General features: G+C 50.7%; 1 protein-coding gene across 1 annotated transcript in view; it reads right to left on the bottom strand.

The window, feature by feature from the left end:
• Positions 1-329: 329 nt before the first annotated feature.
• LOC310746754 (myosin-6) overlaps positions 330-12,680 on the bottom strand; it is a 50,209-nt gene continuing 37,858 nt past the window's right edge. The window contains exons 29-41 of the mRNA XM_083580749.1: positions 12,513-12,639; positions 11,713-11,831; positions 11,294-11,490; positions 10,005-10,188; positions 9,719-9,884; positions 9,471-9,595; positions 7,910-8,218; positions 7,066-7,269; positions 5,733-5,858; positions 5,062-5,337; positions 3,049-3,144; positions 1,442-1,576; positions 330-461 (exon numbers count right to left, since the gene is read on the bottom strand). Coding sequence (XP_083436875.1) covers positions 441-461; positions 1,442-1,576; positions 3,049-3,144; positions 5,062-5,337; positions 5,733-5,858; positions 7,066-7,269; positions 7,910-8,218; positions 9,471-9,595; positions 9,719-9,884; positions 10,005-10,188; positions 11,294-11,490; positions 11,713-11,831; positions 12,513-12,639 — 2,085 coding nt within the window. The 3' untranslated portion in view covers positions 330-440. The remainder of the gene's footprint in view (positions 462-1,441; positions 1,577-3,048; positions 3,145-5,061; positions 5,338-5,732; positions 5,859-7,065; positions 7,270-7,909; positions 8,219-9,470; positions 9,596-9,718; positions 9,885-10,004; positions 10,189-11,293; positions 11,491-11,712; positions 11,832-12,512; positions 12,640-12,680) is intronic.

The raw sequence follows: 12,680 nt of genomic DNA, 5'->3' as shown, positions 1-12,680 counted from the left end.
GAAAACTTCAAGCTATCACAGTTGTTTGGAAAACCAATTTCCACATTAATAGAATAATGAAAGTCTTCTTTCAACAGCAACATAAGAAGCAGAGAGAGAGAGAGAGAGAGAGGCAGCTTTGTGTTAAGAGTTGCCCTCCCCCCCCCCCCCGGGAAGATTCTTGTGCTTTTTCAATATCTCCATGGCAGGCAGGCATTCAATAGGTGATGTTCAAAATCTATTCATGTTTAATTTCTGCCTGTTGCCAGGCTGTCAGTGGCACAGTGCAGCAACCCTATTCTCTCTGTTCAGCAAATGGGCAGCACATGATGAGGACAGCAATGTCAGGATTAAATTTGCTGTTCAACTTTATTAATTGGATTATATTAATGCTACATCTTATTCAGTGAAAGGGGCTGGAGATAAAGCCTTTCAATTCAACCGAGAATCTGAAAACCTCCTCACTCTTCATCATGAAGTTTCTGGAAGAGAGAAGCATAGAAGGAAAGGATGAAGGGGGGAAAATTAAAAGGAGGAGAGTATGATGAGCACAGAAATAAAACAAGGGAGACAGAAGCAGGATGCAACATTTAGAAGGGTAGGAGATGTGCTCTGAAATCACCTTTGCTGCCATGAAAACGTGCATATGTATTCATGCCCTAGGGAAAAACCTCCTAAACAATTCTGGAACTTTTTGTTGTATTGGAGAAAAGCTAGGTTTAAGCAGGGGGGGTCTATTGGCTCATGCCAATGCCATCACCAACATACCAAAAACTACCTCCCAACATTTTGGAGCAGCTCTCCAATATGTTAACATTTTTGACTCGGAGAAGACCCGTTGAAATGAATTACCATGACTATTAATTTCAGTGGATCTACTCTGAGTAAAAGTTACTTTACCTTTGTGAATTTTGGGAGGGAGGGATGGGGGTGAATGTGCCGGGTGTGGAGCTTAAGTGCAAATGCACAGCCTGATTCACTGGAATGGAAAGGAGACGCCAAAGGCTTGTTCACACAATATGCTGAACCCAGGTACAAGCTGCCTCTACACATGCACAAGTGTTTGTGTGAAAGGGCGTACACACGTTGATTTGTGCAGCTCAGTGAACTGTGGAGGTTAGAGCATCAGACTAAGCCCTGGAAGATGCGGGTTCGAAATCCCCGCTCGGCCGTGAAGCTCACTGGGTGACTTTGGGTCAGTCTCTGCCCCTCAGCCTAACCTACCTCACAGGGCTGTTGTTGGAGATTAAACGAGGGGGAGAAGAGCTGCATAGACCACCTTGAGCTCCAAGGTGGGGTATAAATGCACTTAATAACAAAATGATAATAAATTGTGTACACAGACTGTACATGCATTGCACGTCACGTGCACAGCTCAGTTGTTTGTGTACACAGATTGCGGCCTGGCTGAATGTGTGATGCGTGAACAGGACAAAGGATAAGTTGGGGTCCTAACACTCACCTTCCCTCCCACATCGCGGGTCTTGGCCTTCAGCTTGTTGACTTGGGACTCGGCGATGTCTGCCCGCTCCTCGGCCTCATCCAACTCGTGCTGAACCTTCCGGAACTTGGCCAGGTTGCTGTTGGCCTGCTCCTCCTGCGGGTGGGGCAGGGGGTAGAGGGGAAGAGAAGGTGGGAAAGCTCAGAAAAGGGCAGGCAAAATGATCCAGACTCCTCGATAAGGGAAGGTTGCAGTGGCTTTGGAAAGGCAGCACAAGGGCTGGGTGTCAGCTGTGCCAAAAAAGGCTTCGAGGGCCACATGCGGCCCTTGGGCCACACTTTGGAGAAAGCACACTGGGAAGAGATGACATAGAAGTTTATGAAATTTTGCCTGGCAAAGAATAAAGGGTAGGCAGCGATGGCCCCCTGCTTCGATGGGTTTGAAAGAGGATTAGGCAAATTCAAGGAGGGGAGGGCAATAAAGTCATAGGCAGTAATGCTTCTGAGTGCCAGTTGCGGATCCAGTAGGATCCAGCAGGATCTCCTTATGTTCTTAAGGGCACCACAGTGGGTGGTGTTCATCAGACTTGCGTGACCCACTGCAAGCATTGGGGAGGAGAACGGAAGGTATTTACTGATCCACTTGTAAGAGAGATGGAACTGGGAAAAAGGCATGTGGTTACTGTATTTTTCGCTCCATAAGACGCACCTGACCATAAGACGCACCTAGTTTTTAGAGGAGGAAAGCAAGAAAAAAAAAATTCTGCGCAGAACATGAATCTTGCTTTTCTTGCTTTAAACCCTTCCGTCCCTCCTCCCGCTTCGCTGAGAAGCCAGCAGAGCAAGAGCGATAGCTGCTCAGCGCCTCTTCTTCTTCTGGCTTCCCAGCAAAGCGGGATGAGAGACAAAAGGGAGCCCTTACAAGGGAGCGCTGAGCAGAGCCTGGGAGCGGCTCTTGCTGGCTTTTCCGGGAGGTGTGGGAAGGGACAGAGGGCAGCCTGTCAGTTCCTTCTCCCACCTTGCGGAAAAGCCCCCAAGACCGCACACATGCTCCGCGCGGCTCTTTAAAGGGAGCGCTGAGCAGAGCCTCCCGCCTGCATTCGCTCCGTAAGACGCACACACATTTCCCCTTACTTTTTAGGAGGGAAAAAGTGTGTCTTATGGAGCGAAAAATATGGTAATTCACCAGACTGTGTGAGATTTCCAGATTAACCGCGTGCGTCCTTTACCTCTGCCAAAATACCGCAACCTGCATCATTTCATCACCTCCCACCCGACCTGACCTGTAGAACTTGATCATGAAAAGCCAGCTAAGGTCTTGCAAAGTTTGTTCAGAAGACTTAAAATGAGAGCCACTAGTTGCTCAGGTTTAGGGAAGTTTTATCCTGCAAGGAGCTCAAGTACCATATGGCTGGTTGTTTATACTGTCTAGCAAACTGTATCTTGCAAAGCATCAGGCAACCTTAGTTCAATCTAAGCATCCTGGCAGCTCAGGTTTAGCAAAGTTTTTCTTGATTTGCCAAGGAGTAGGCGCTGTGGAAGGTGCTGTAATTTGACCTAGTGGCTATTATGCAGCCATTGTTTTTGACAAGGCTGGCCGATAACTGTGGAGAGAAGCTAGGAACTCACAGCTTCCTCTGCCTGTCTCTTGTAGGCTTTGACCTTCAGCTGCAACTTGTCCACCAGATCCTGGAGCCTCAGCAAGTTCTTCTTGTCCTCCTCAGTCTGCAGATGAGGAGAAATGGGAAGGAAAATGGAGGAGAAACCGTCACTTGGCATCCACAACTGTTTCTCCATAAATTGGTTTGCTTGCAACACCAAACCGTGGTTTAAACTAACGCCATCTGACAAACCATAGTTTGCAAGTAGCCACCAAACCAGGATCCGAAATCAAGTTTTGAAGCTGGTTTGCAAACCGCACTTTGGACAGGCTGTGTTTTGGGATTACATCTGAGTTTACAAAATGAGTTTTGGAATAGTGCTCCTCCTGCCCTTGGAGGTTACTGTTTAGGATAGAGTAAGGAAATTCTCAAAGAAGAAAGAAACTGCACAAACAGCCATTTTGCCTGTAAACCTAGAACGCAGGTTTGGTGTGTAAATGATGGCATAAATCACAGTTTGGAGTTACAGCTGAACCAACCCTATGTGTAACTTTCTATAGGTAAAAACTTTCTTAAAAAATGTTTAGGGGTACTCTCATTTTGACTCAAGAAAATCACCATTTTATAGTTCAAATCGAGAAAAATAAATACAGTAAATGAACAAAAGTACAAAGATTTACAAAATGTTTAGGGATATGCATCCCCCTACGTCCCCCCAGAAAAAAACACTGGGTAAAATCATCTTTGGTGTGCATACATATGCAGCGAACCTCCAGCCTGACTCAGATGTGCTTGCACTTTGCACAGTCTCCTGATCAGAATTTCCCTTGACTTTCCAAACTATGGAAATCAGTTAATTTAGGAATTTTAAAACAATCAAAACTGCAAAATGGGATCAAATGTCACCAGTGAATACTTTGTGTTATGGTTCTAGCATTCATCCACTAGCCTTAAGATTTGCTTTCTTTTAAAAGTATCCATGGGATTTAAAAAAAGAAACAACAGCAGTGGTTTTTTTTTAAATAAAGAAATTTGGCCAAATTTTGAATTTCTGCAAAACTTCATTTGTTCGTATACTGCTTTCTGTTTACAGAAAACACCAAAGCAGTTCATGTAGTCCTAAAACTACAACAAAAGTATTAGGTAATAAAGCAATGGCGAGATGTGAATTTATATTGTCTCTAACAATGTAAATGCAACAGATACATGAAACCTGGCTACAGCCAGCCTGCTGATCCTCTACCACAAGGGGGAGGATCCAGATGTGGCCCCCAGAACTCTCTATCTGACCCTTGAGACTCTCCCTTAGCTATGTCCCTCCCCAAGCCACACCCCTTGAGGGCTTTGGCCTGGCTGAGACGTCTCCTTGATCTCTAATAATGCTTCCTGTTTTCCTGGAGGGAGAGAGGGCACAGAGATGTACGTGTAGAAACCTCTGACTTTGGCAATGTAATCTCTAGTGCAGGGGTAGGCAACCTAAGGCCCGTGGGCCGGATGCGGCCCAATCACCTTCTCCGGGAATCAGCGTGTTTTTACATGAGTAGAAGGTGTCCTTTTATTTAAAATGCATCTCTGGGTTATTTGTGGGGCCTGCCTGGTGTTTTTACATGAGTAGAATGTGTGCTTTTATTTAAAATGCATCTCTGGGTTAGTTGTGGGGCACAAGAATTCGTTCATATTTTTTTTCAAAATTTAGTCCGGCCCCCCACATGGTCTGAGGGACGGTGGACTGGCCCATGGCTGAAAAAGGTTGCTGACCCCTGATCTAGTGCAAAAGGTGAGAGTTCCAGCTGCTGCCCCTGGCCCTGCCCACCCCTGGCAGGTGACCCCCCCGAAAAAAAGTTCCTTATAATGGAATACAGTCCTCCAGCTGAGAAAGGGTCCCAATTCTGCTCTACGCCTCTCCTGTGTATTTTCCACGCTGGTCTCTTCTATGCTCAGAGAAGATACGATGCACCTTGATCCCCATATAATTGGTTTTGCCGCATAGCCTCGCAGCTTCCCCAGCTCATCCAGACGGACGCCACCTGAGCCCCCGCACCTGGTAGGTGAGCTCCTTGATGCGCCTCTCGCACTTGCGCATGCCCTTGACGGTCTCGGCATTGCGCTTCTGCTCCATCTCCAGCTCGTTCTCCAGCTCCCGCACTCGGGCCTCCAGCTTCTGCAGCTGCTTCTTGCCGCCCTTCAGGGCCAGCTGTTCCGCCTCGTCCAGCCGGAGCTGCAGGTCCTTGATGGTCTGCTCCATGTTCTTCTTCATCCTCTCCAGGTGAGCGCTGGTGTCCTGCTCCTTCTTCAGCTCCTCCGCCATCATGGCAGCCTAGAGGAAGCAGAGAGAACGCAGAGAATTACCTCAGTCTGGCAAACCCAACGCTGGCCTTAAAAATCCCGAGGGGAGGAGGTGAAGGGGCCAGGAGCCCATACTCCTCTCTAAACAGGCGCTGCTACACCAAACTCCTGACCCTTCAGCCTTCAGGTGTTGGCGGTCATTTGCTGAGACAACATCATCTTTCATGGCTCAGCCAACAGAGCCCACTGGGAGCTGTCTGTGGTCCTGAACCTGACTGGCCTTGTGCAAATCCCAGCAGAACAAGATAGACGGCTAGAGGGTCAATACTTGCGAGGACAGGCAATTGGTGGAGGGGAAGGGGCAGAACGAAGCTTTAGGGTCGCCAGTTGTGGACCCCACCTTTCCACGATCTGATTTGTACTCACATCCGTGATGGCCTTCTTGGCCTTCTCCTCAGCGTTCCTGCACTCCTGAATGGCCTCCTCCACCTCCGACTGAAGCTGGGACAGGTCAGTCTCCATCTTCTTCTTCTGGTTGATGAGGCTGGTGTTCTGAGGGGAGATGGGTGAGTCAGAATGAGAGAAGGTGGAGTAGCGTCATGGAACGTATTAGGCCAAATGTCCACCTGGTCCATCATTCTGTTCTCACAGCGGCCAACCAGATGCCCATTATAAGAAGCCAGCAAGCAGGGTGTTGGCTCAACCTACTGGTGATTCCTAGTAATGGGCAGATTCAGAGGCACACTGCCTCAGACAGTGGCTAGTAGTCATTCCTGGTCAATTCAGCTCAGATCCATTACTTGGGTATGTGAAATTGGGAGTCAGGAGTGGTTATCACAGCTGCCCGTCTGTGGCTTCATCAGTCCCACAAACCAACTGGAGGGTGATCTGGGTGGAGTGGAAGGGAAGAGGCAATGACAAGGAAGACATAGAGGAGCAAACACAGCTGGAGGATTAAGTGGCAGCTGGCTGAGCTTCAGTAGCAGGCTGCGAACTAGAGGAAGATGAGGATGAAGGGGCAGGAGGAGAGGCTATCACTGGAGGCTAAATTGAGGGGTGAAAGATGGAGGCAATGAAGGAGATGAGAAGATGGAAGGAGGGGAGAGAGAGCGACAGGCAGGAATGGAATTGGCAAGCGGAAGGGCGAGAGAAGGACTGGGGCAGGAAACCCCACTGGGAAGTCAAAGAGGAGGAGATGGAAGAGAGGAGATAGGCAGGGACTCTACACTCCAGAAAACCTCAGGTCTCCACCCCCATCGTTCTGCCGGGATGCTGAGGTCCAGTGCCGAGGGCCTTCTGGCGGTTCCCTCATTGCGAGAAGCAAAGCTACAAGGAACCAGGCAGAGGGCCTTCTCGGTAGTGGCGCCCGCCCTGTGGAACGCCCTCCCACCAGATGTCAAAGCGATAAACAACTACCTGACATTCAGAAGGCATCTTAAGGCAGACCTGTTCAGGGAAGTTTTTAATGTGTGACATTTTAGTGTATTTTGGTCTCTGTGGAAGCCGCCCAGAGTGGCTGGGGAACAAATAATAAATTGTTGTTGTTGTTGTTGTCTCGGTTCAGGCAGAGGAATTCTGTAGTCCAGAAAATGAACCAAGGACAGGATCTCACAATGGCAAGAGCACCCAAGTTCACAAGACTGTGGGACTCACCTGGTCTTTGCAAGTAACAGCACTGTCGTTCTGCAAAGGGAAGGTATCAGCCCCCTCAGATTAGTGTTTGTTTTTACATATGAAATCAGGGTCATCCCCTCTTCACCTGGGAGTGGAGGAGCTGCACCCGCTCGCTGGCCTCGATCAACTCCTGCTCGGCGAGTTTCCGGCCACGCTCTGTTTGCTCCACCACGCTGCGTAGCTCTTCGAGCTCAGCCTGCAGCAGGGAGTTCCGCCTCTCTACTATGGCAATGTTCTCCTTCAGGTCTTCATTGGCTCGCAGGGCGTCATCCAGTTGGATCTGGTTGTCCTGGGCAACCACACACACACACACACTTATATTGTTTCAAGCTGTAAGTACAATTACAATTTCCGAGCACAATTCAAAGTGTTGGTGCTGACCTTTAAAGCCCTAAACGGCCTCGGTCCTGTATACCTGAAGGAGCGTCTCCACCCCCATCGTTCAGCCCAGACCCTGAGGTCCAGCTCCGAGGGCCTTCTGGTGGTTCCCTCTTTGTGAGAAGTGAGGTTACAGGGAACCAGACAGAGGGCCTTCTCGGTGGTGGCGCCCGCCCTGTAGAGCGCCCTCCCTTCAGATGTGAAGGAAATAAGCAGCTAGCCTATCTTTAAAAGACATCTGAAGGCAGCCCTGTTCAGGGAAGTTTTTAATATTTAATGCTGTATTGTTTTTAACACTTGATTGGGAGCCACCCAGAGTGGCTGGGGAAACTCAGCCAGATGGGTGGGGTATAAATAAATTATTATTATTATTATTATTATTATTATTATTATTATTATTATTAAAGTAAGCCTCTTTCTTCCCATGGCAGGTATAAACCTCCTCATAAATACCTCCCCGCCCTTTTGTGTGGGGCTGTGTGGACCTCCCCTCCCAGCCCCTCAGCCTGTGGTCCACTGAGGCGGGGGACAAAGGCCTCAAGCCTCATTACCTTGAGGTGGGTGTGGGCAATCTTGAGGTGTTTCTGGGCCTCAGCTGCCACCCGGTTGGCTTGGCTGAGCTGGATCTCCATCTCGTTGAGGTCGCCCTCCATCTTCTTCTTGACCCTCAGCGCCTCGTTGCGGCTGCGGGTCTCGGCGTCGAGGGAGGCCTGGAGCGAGTCCACCATCCTCAAGTGGTTGCGCTTGGCCTGCTCCATCTCCTCGTCCTTCTCGGCCAGCTTGCGCTCGATGTCGGCCTTGATCTGGTTGAACTCCAGCTGGGCCCGCAGGATCTTGCCTTCCTCGTGCTCCAGAGAGGCCTGGAAGGTCAGGAAATGATGGGTTAGAGCGAGAGGACAAATGGATGAGGGAGGAAGTGGAAGGAGAATAGGAGGAGACAAGACCGGAGGTTTGATGGTGTCAAGATCCAGCTTCTTCCTCAACTCAAACTCTATCAGATAGGGCAGCTGCTTTCTGGTGGGCCAGGGCTCTATCATGTCAACAGTTACACAGTTGTTTATATTTTGGGCCTGTTGTCCAGAATTGCTCATTATTTTTATGGGAAAGTCCTCAAGACAATGTTGATGTCAAGTCGCTGCATTCCAGTATTTTCGTCTTGGGTTTCCCCCTGACCTGATTTGTGCCAATGAAATGCATCTGATATGCCAACCTGCCAAGTACAGAGGGGCAAAGCAATGTTGAAACTTTTAAGGACTACTGTGCCTTTAATTAAACACTTCCTGTTTGCAAGTTCTGCTCATTTTATGGTTTCTTTTGGGATGTGGCTGAAGATAAGTGATGAATTGCTCCTTGTTGGCTTCTGTTCCCTACCTTGGGGTGCTAGTGGGCCTACAAATGCTGTTTATACAGACATAAAGAAAAAAAATATCAACACAAGTAAACTGGCAATTATAGTTCTCACCCCCCACGTGAGGAGCAGAGGTTGCCAAAATAAGGGGCAATTCATCACTTACCCCACAGTCAGGATGTACAGAATGGGGGTGGGAAATGGACAGAACCAGAATGGAGGAAGAGTTTAATTAATGTTGCAGGGGACCTTTGTGCTGTGAGAGTTTTTTGTAAACATGATGGATGATCTTGGTTATACGGTGGGCACTATTAAAATAATATAGAGCTATACTGTTTGTGCAGAACCTCAGTTTCCAGATATTTCCGGGCTGGAGGGAGGGAGAGAGAGATAAAGGCCCATAGCTCTGAGCAGGAAATGTTAGGAAAAGCTTATTTGGCCCCCAGAGGTCCAGACTTCAAGTGGTGCCTCTTGCCGTAAAACAACAATGATAAATGAAATAACTGGTTGTTTGCTTTCCTTTCCTGGTGCCCCAAACTGTCCCCTCCCAGCCTGCCTCATGGCGGAGCTGACCGTTGGGCTAGGAAGAATTTCTTAACTGCCAGGGTTCCTTGTGTGGGGAAACTGTGGTGATTAAAATGATTTAAAACAGGGGAGGGGGACGGAAGTGAAGAGGAGGTGCAGAGAAAAGAAGCAGAAGCACAGATAGGAGGACAAGGAGGGGCGAAGGTTGGTGTTTAAGGGAGAACGGCGTCTGGTATCACCTCAGCCTCTTCCAGAGCTGCCTGCAACTCCATCTTCTCGGCCTCCAGCTGCTTCCGGACCTTCTCTAGTTCGTGCATGCTCTTGCCCCCCTCGCCCAACTGCTCAGTGAGATCGGAAATCTCCTCTGTGGGGAGAGAGGAGGAAGCGGGAGACTTGGCTCAGACCGGAGAGAAGGATAAGCTCAAGTGAGGGATAGGTTGTGAAGCAGCAAGGCTTTGCCAAAGGCCTCGTCCTCACGCTAACTCACCCTGTAAGTTCTTGTTCTCCCTCCTCAAGGTCTCCAGGTGCTCCAGAGACTCCTCGTAGGCGTTCTTCAGCTTGAAGAGCTCGGTGCTGAGCGCCCGGGACTCCTTCTGAGAGGCCTCCAGCTCTGCCTGGGTCTCCTCGTATTTCTGCTTCCACTCCGAGAGGATCTGAGGGGATGGAGGGGAAAGAGGGCAAACAACAACAACTCTAACTTGAGCTGGAGGACGTGACCCTTATTTCACTCTGAAATTGCGCCCATTTCCCTTTCTCCCAGCTGAGTCACTCGCCTTGTCAAAGTTCCTCTGCTTCTTGTCCAGGGCAGCTGCGGCCGCATTTGAGCGCTCCACGTCCACCATGAGGTCTTCGATCTCGTTCTGCAGGCGGTGCTTGGTCTTCTCCAGGGAGGAGCACTTGGCGTTCACGGCCTCCACCGCCTCCTCGGCGTCCTGGAGGCGCTGCGCCAGCTTCTTCCTGATATGCAAGGTTTTTTTGGGGGGGGGGGAGTGAATCAATTATTACCGCAGGAGGGGCTGGCTTGCTTCCTCAGTCTACGGATGAGGGAGAGGAGGAACAGCAGAGAGAAAATGGACCTCCACAATGACCATGCCAGGTCGCTCCAGGAAGTTGTCTCAATGGTCTTACCTCAGGGGTGGGCGACCTTTCTTTTCCCAGTCCGGGGGCCACATTCCCTTGTGGCCAACCATCCGAGGGCCGAATGCCAATGATTCGGGACAGAGGCAAAAGTAGACGGGCCAATGGCTTCGATTCTTACCTTTGTACTGTAGGCTGCACTCCAGCCATACAGAAGTCAGAGGGTTTTATACACACACAGAGAGAGGAGGAACAGAGGCTGCTGGGGGGCACATGAGCACCCCTGCTCTACCTGGGACAGCAGTCAACATAGGGGGGCAGAGTGTGGCTGCACAGGCGAGGCCCACAACTTGTGTGTCGTACCCCCAGCTCTGCTCTTTTGGCCTCGTTGGGCACAGTGAATGTAACCCCCACCCCGGCCACCAACACAGCAGCTCCTCCTACCTCAACCTACCTTAGCGCCTTTTTTGTTTTGTTTTGTTTAAGTGGGGGATTTCTCCTCCAACCAACAAGCTTTTTGCTCGTCTTATACGCTGCCATTTTAAAATATAACCCGAGCCAAAAGCTTCGCCGTTAGAGGAACCGAAGAGCGATGTCCGTGGGGCTTTGGGGGGATGGGGACGGGCAGGGCTGGAAGGGGGGCAGTGGTGGTGTGCGAGAGAGTCAGGCCCACAGCAGACCCCAAAGGCTGCCGAGGGGGCCCACATCCCCACCTCGAGTGCCGGCCAAGGGAAGGAGTAGGAAAGAAAACCGGCCACCTGCTTCAGCAGCCGCCAAAACCCCTGACAGGCCAGAGGAGGCTGTGTGGCTATCAGAGCAGTCAGGCCAGGCCTGTTTCTTTGGTCTGAGCCTCCTGCTGCTCAAATGCCTTGGCTTGTCCATCTCCGCCTGGACCCTTGAGCCCACACGCCATTCCACAAGAGCCAGGCAGGCCTGTGAGCTGGCAGGGCTGAGGTAGACATCCATTCCAGACCTTCTCACTTACTTGGCCTCCTCCAGCTCCTCCGTCCTCTGGATGGCGTCAGTTTCGTACTTGGTCCTCCACTGCGCCACCTCGGAGTTGGCCTTGGACAGAGAGCGCTGGAGCTCCGCTTTGGCCTCTACTTCTTCCTCATACTGCTCCCTCAGAAGGTCGCAGTCATGGCGGGCCGACTGCAGCGCATGCGCCAGAGCATTCTTGGCCTGAGTGAAGGACGGACATGAGAAAATTTGGTTGATCTCTCTCAGTGCCTCCTTCATACCTTCTCCCACTGCAACCTCTGAATCCTGAATCCCCCTGATTCTCATATTCCACTGAATTTCCCTCAGGCTCTGATTCCTGACCCACAGTTCCTGCGATTATCTCATTCTGCTTTCTCTCAGCGTCCCTCTGCCTCAGACCTACAGTTCTCACGGCTCTTTTACCTTCGCCTCCTCTTCCAGCTGCCTCTTCAAGTCCTCCATTTGCTGGGTGTACGACTGCTTCCCTCGAGTGAGCTGAGAAATGAGTGCCTCCTTCTCTTCGAGTTGGCGGGCGAGTTCTCCTGAGGGGCAGGGAAGATGGCATGTTTGCTTCTGCAGAGCTGATGCAGACCGTCCGGGGCCCAAGACATTTCGTGGCCTGAGGCGATGGCCAAGATGGCCGCCCACTCTCCATTCCACATATGGAAACCAAATGGACTGGAGGATGAACATTGGCTGAACAGCACCCACCACGGCACCTAAAGCCATGGCCTGGTTAGGGGCCCCAAGAAAAAGTGAGGGGCAACAAAGCCACTCCCGAATTTAGGAGGGGGGGTGTTGCGGGCTCACGACCCCGCCCACACACACTCTCGCGGGGCTGGTGCCAGCCCCACGGGAACCAAGGATTCCCTTTTATTATTCATCTCCTGCAGCCTCAGCCAATCGGCTGGCAGCAGGGGCGGGCCGACCTAGGGGCACTTAAGGTCGGGGCAGCCCTTGGCTCGCCCCTTTTCCTCCTTCGCAGCAGCAGTGTTTTGAGCTCCGGTTAAGTTTTTCGTGCAGTTTTATTTCCGGGTTGGATTTCTCTGTCGTTCTCGTGACTTCTCAGCTCAGCGATCGATCGGATCGCTGCCTAAATCTGTGATTCCATCACCAGCAGTCAAGCTAGGACAGCGGGTTCTCAGGGCACGAACAGATCGCGCTTGTTCCCTCTAGGAAAGTAAATAATCAGAAAGCGAGTGGGAAAACGATGTGTGTTATACCATTTTCCGTCTGGAGTTTGGCCCGCTGTGTGTTGGTGTCATTGAGGGTCCTCTGGGTCTCCTCAAACTTGGCCCGGTAATCTGCGGCCTGGTCCTCCACGGTGCGACACATCTTCTCCAGATTCACCTGCCGGCCGAGAGGGGAAGGGGGGGAAGGAGGGAAAAGCG

This window comes from Podarcis filfolensis (genome assembly GCF_964270895.1).
Source record: "Podarcis filfolensis genome assembly, chromosome: 13".
Lineage (NCBI taxonomy): Eukaryota > Metazoa > Chordata > Lepidosauria > Squamata > Lacertidae > Podarcis > Podarcis filfolensis.
Note: the sequence above shows the minus strand (reverse complement) of the source record. Positions and strands in the feature narration are given on the sequence as shown.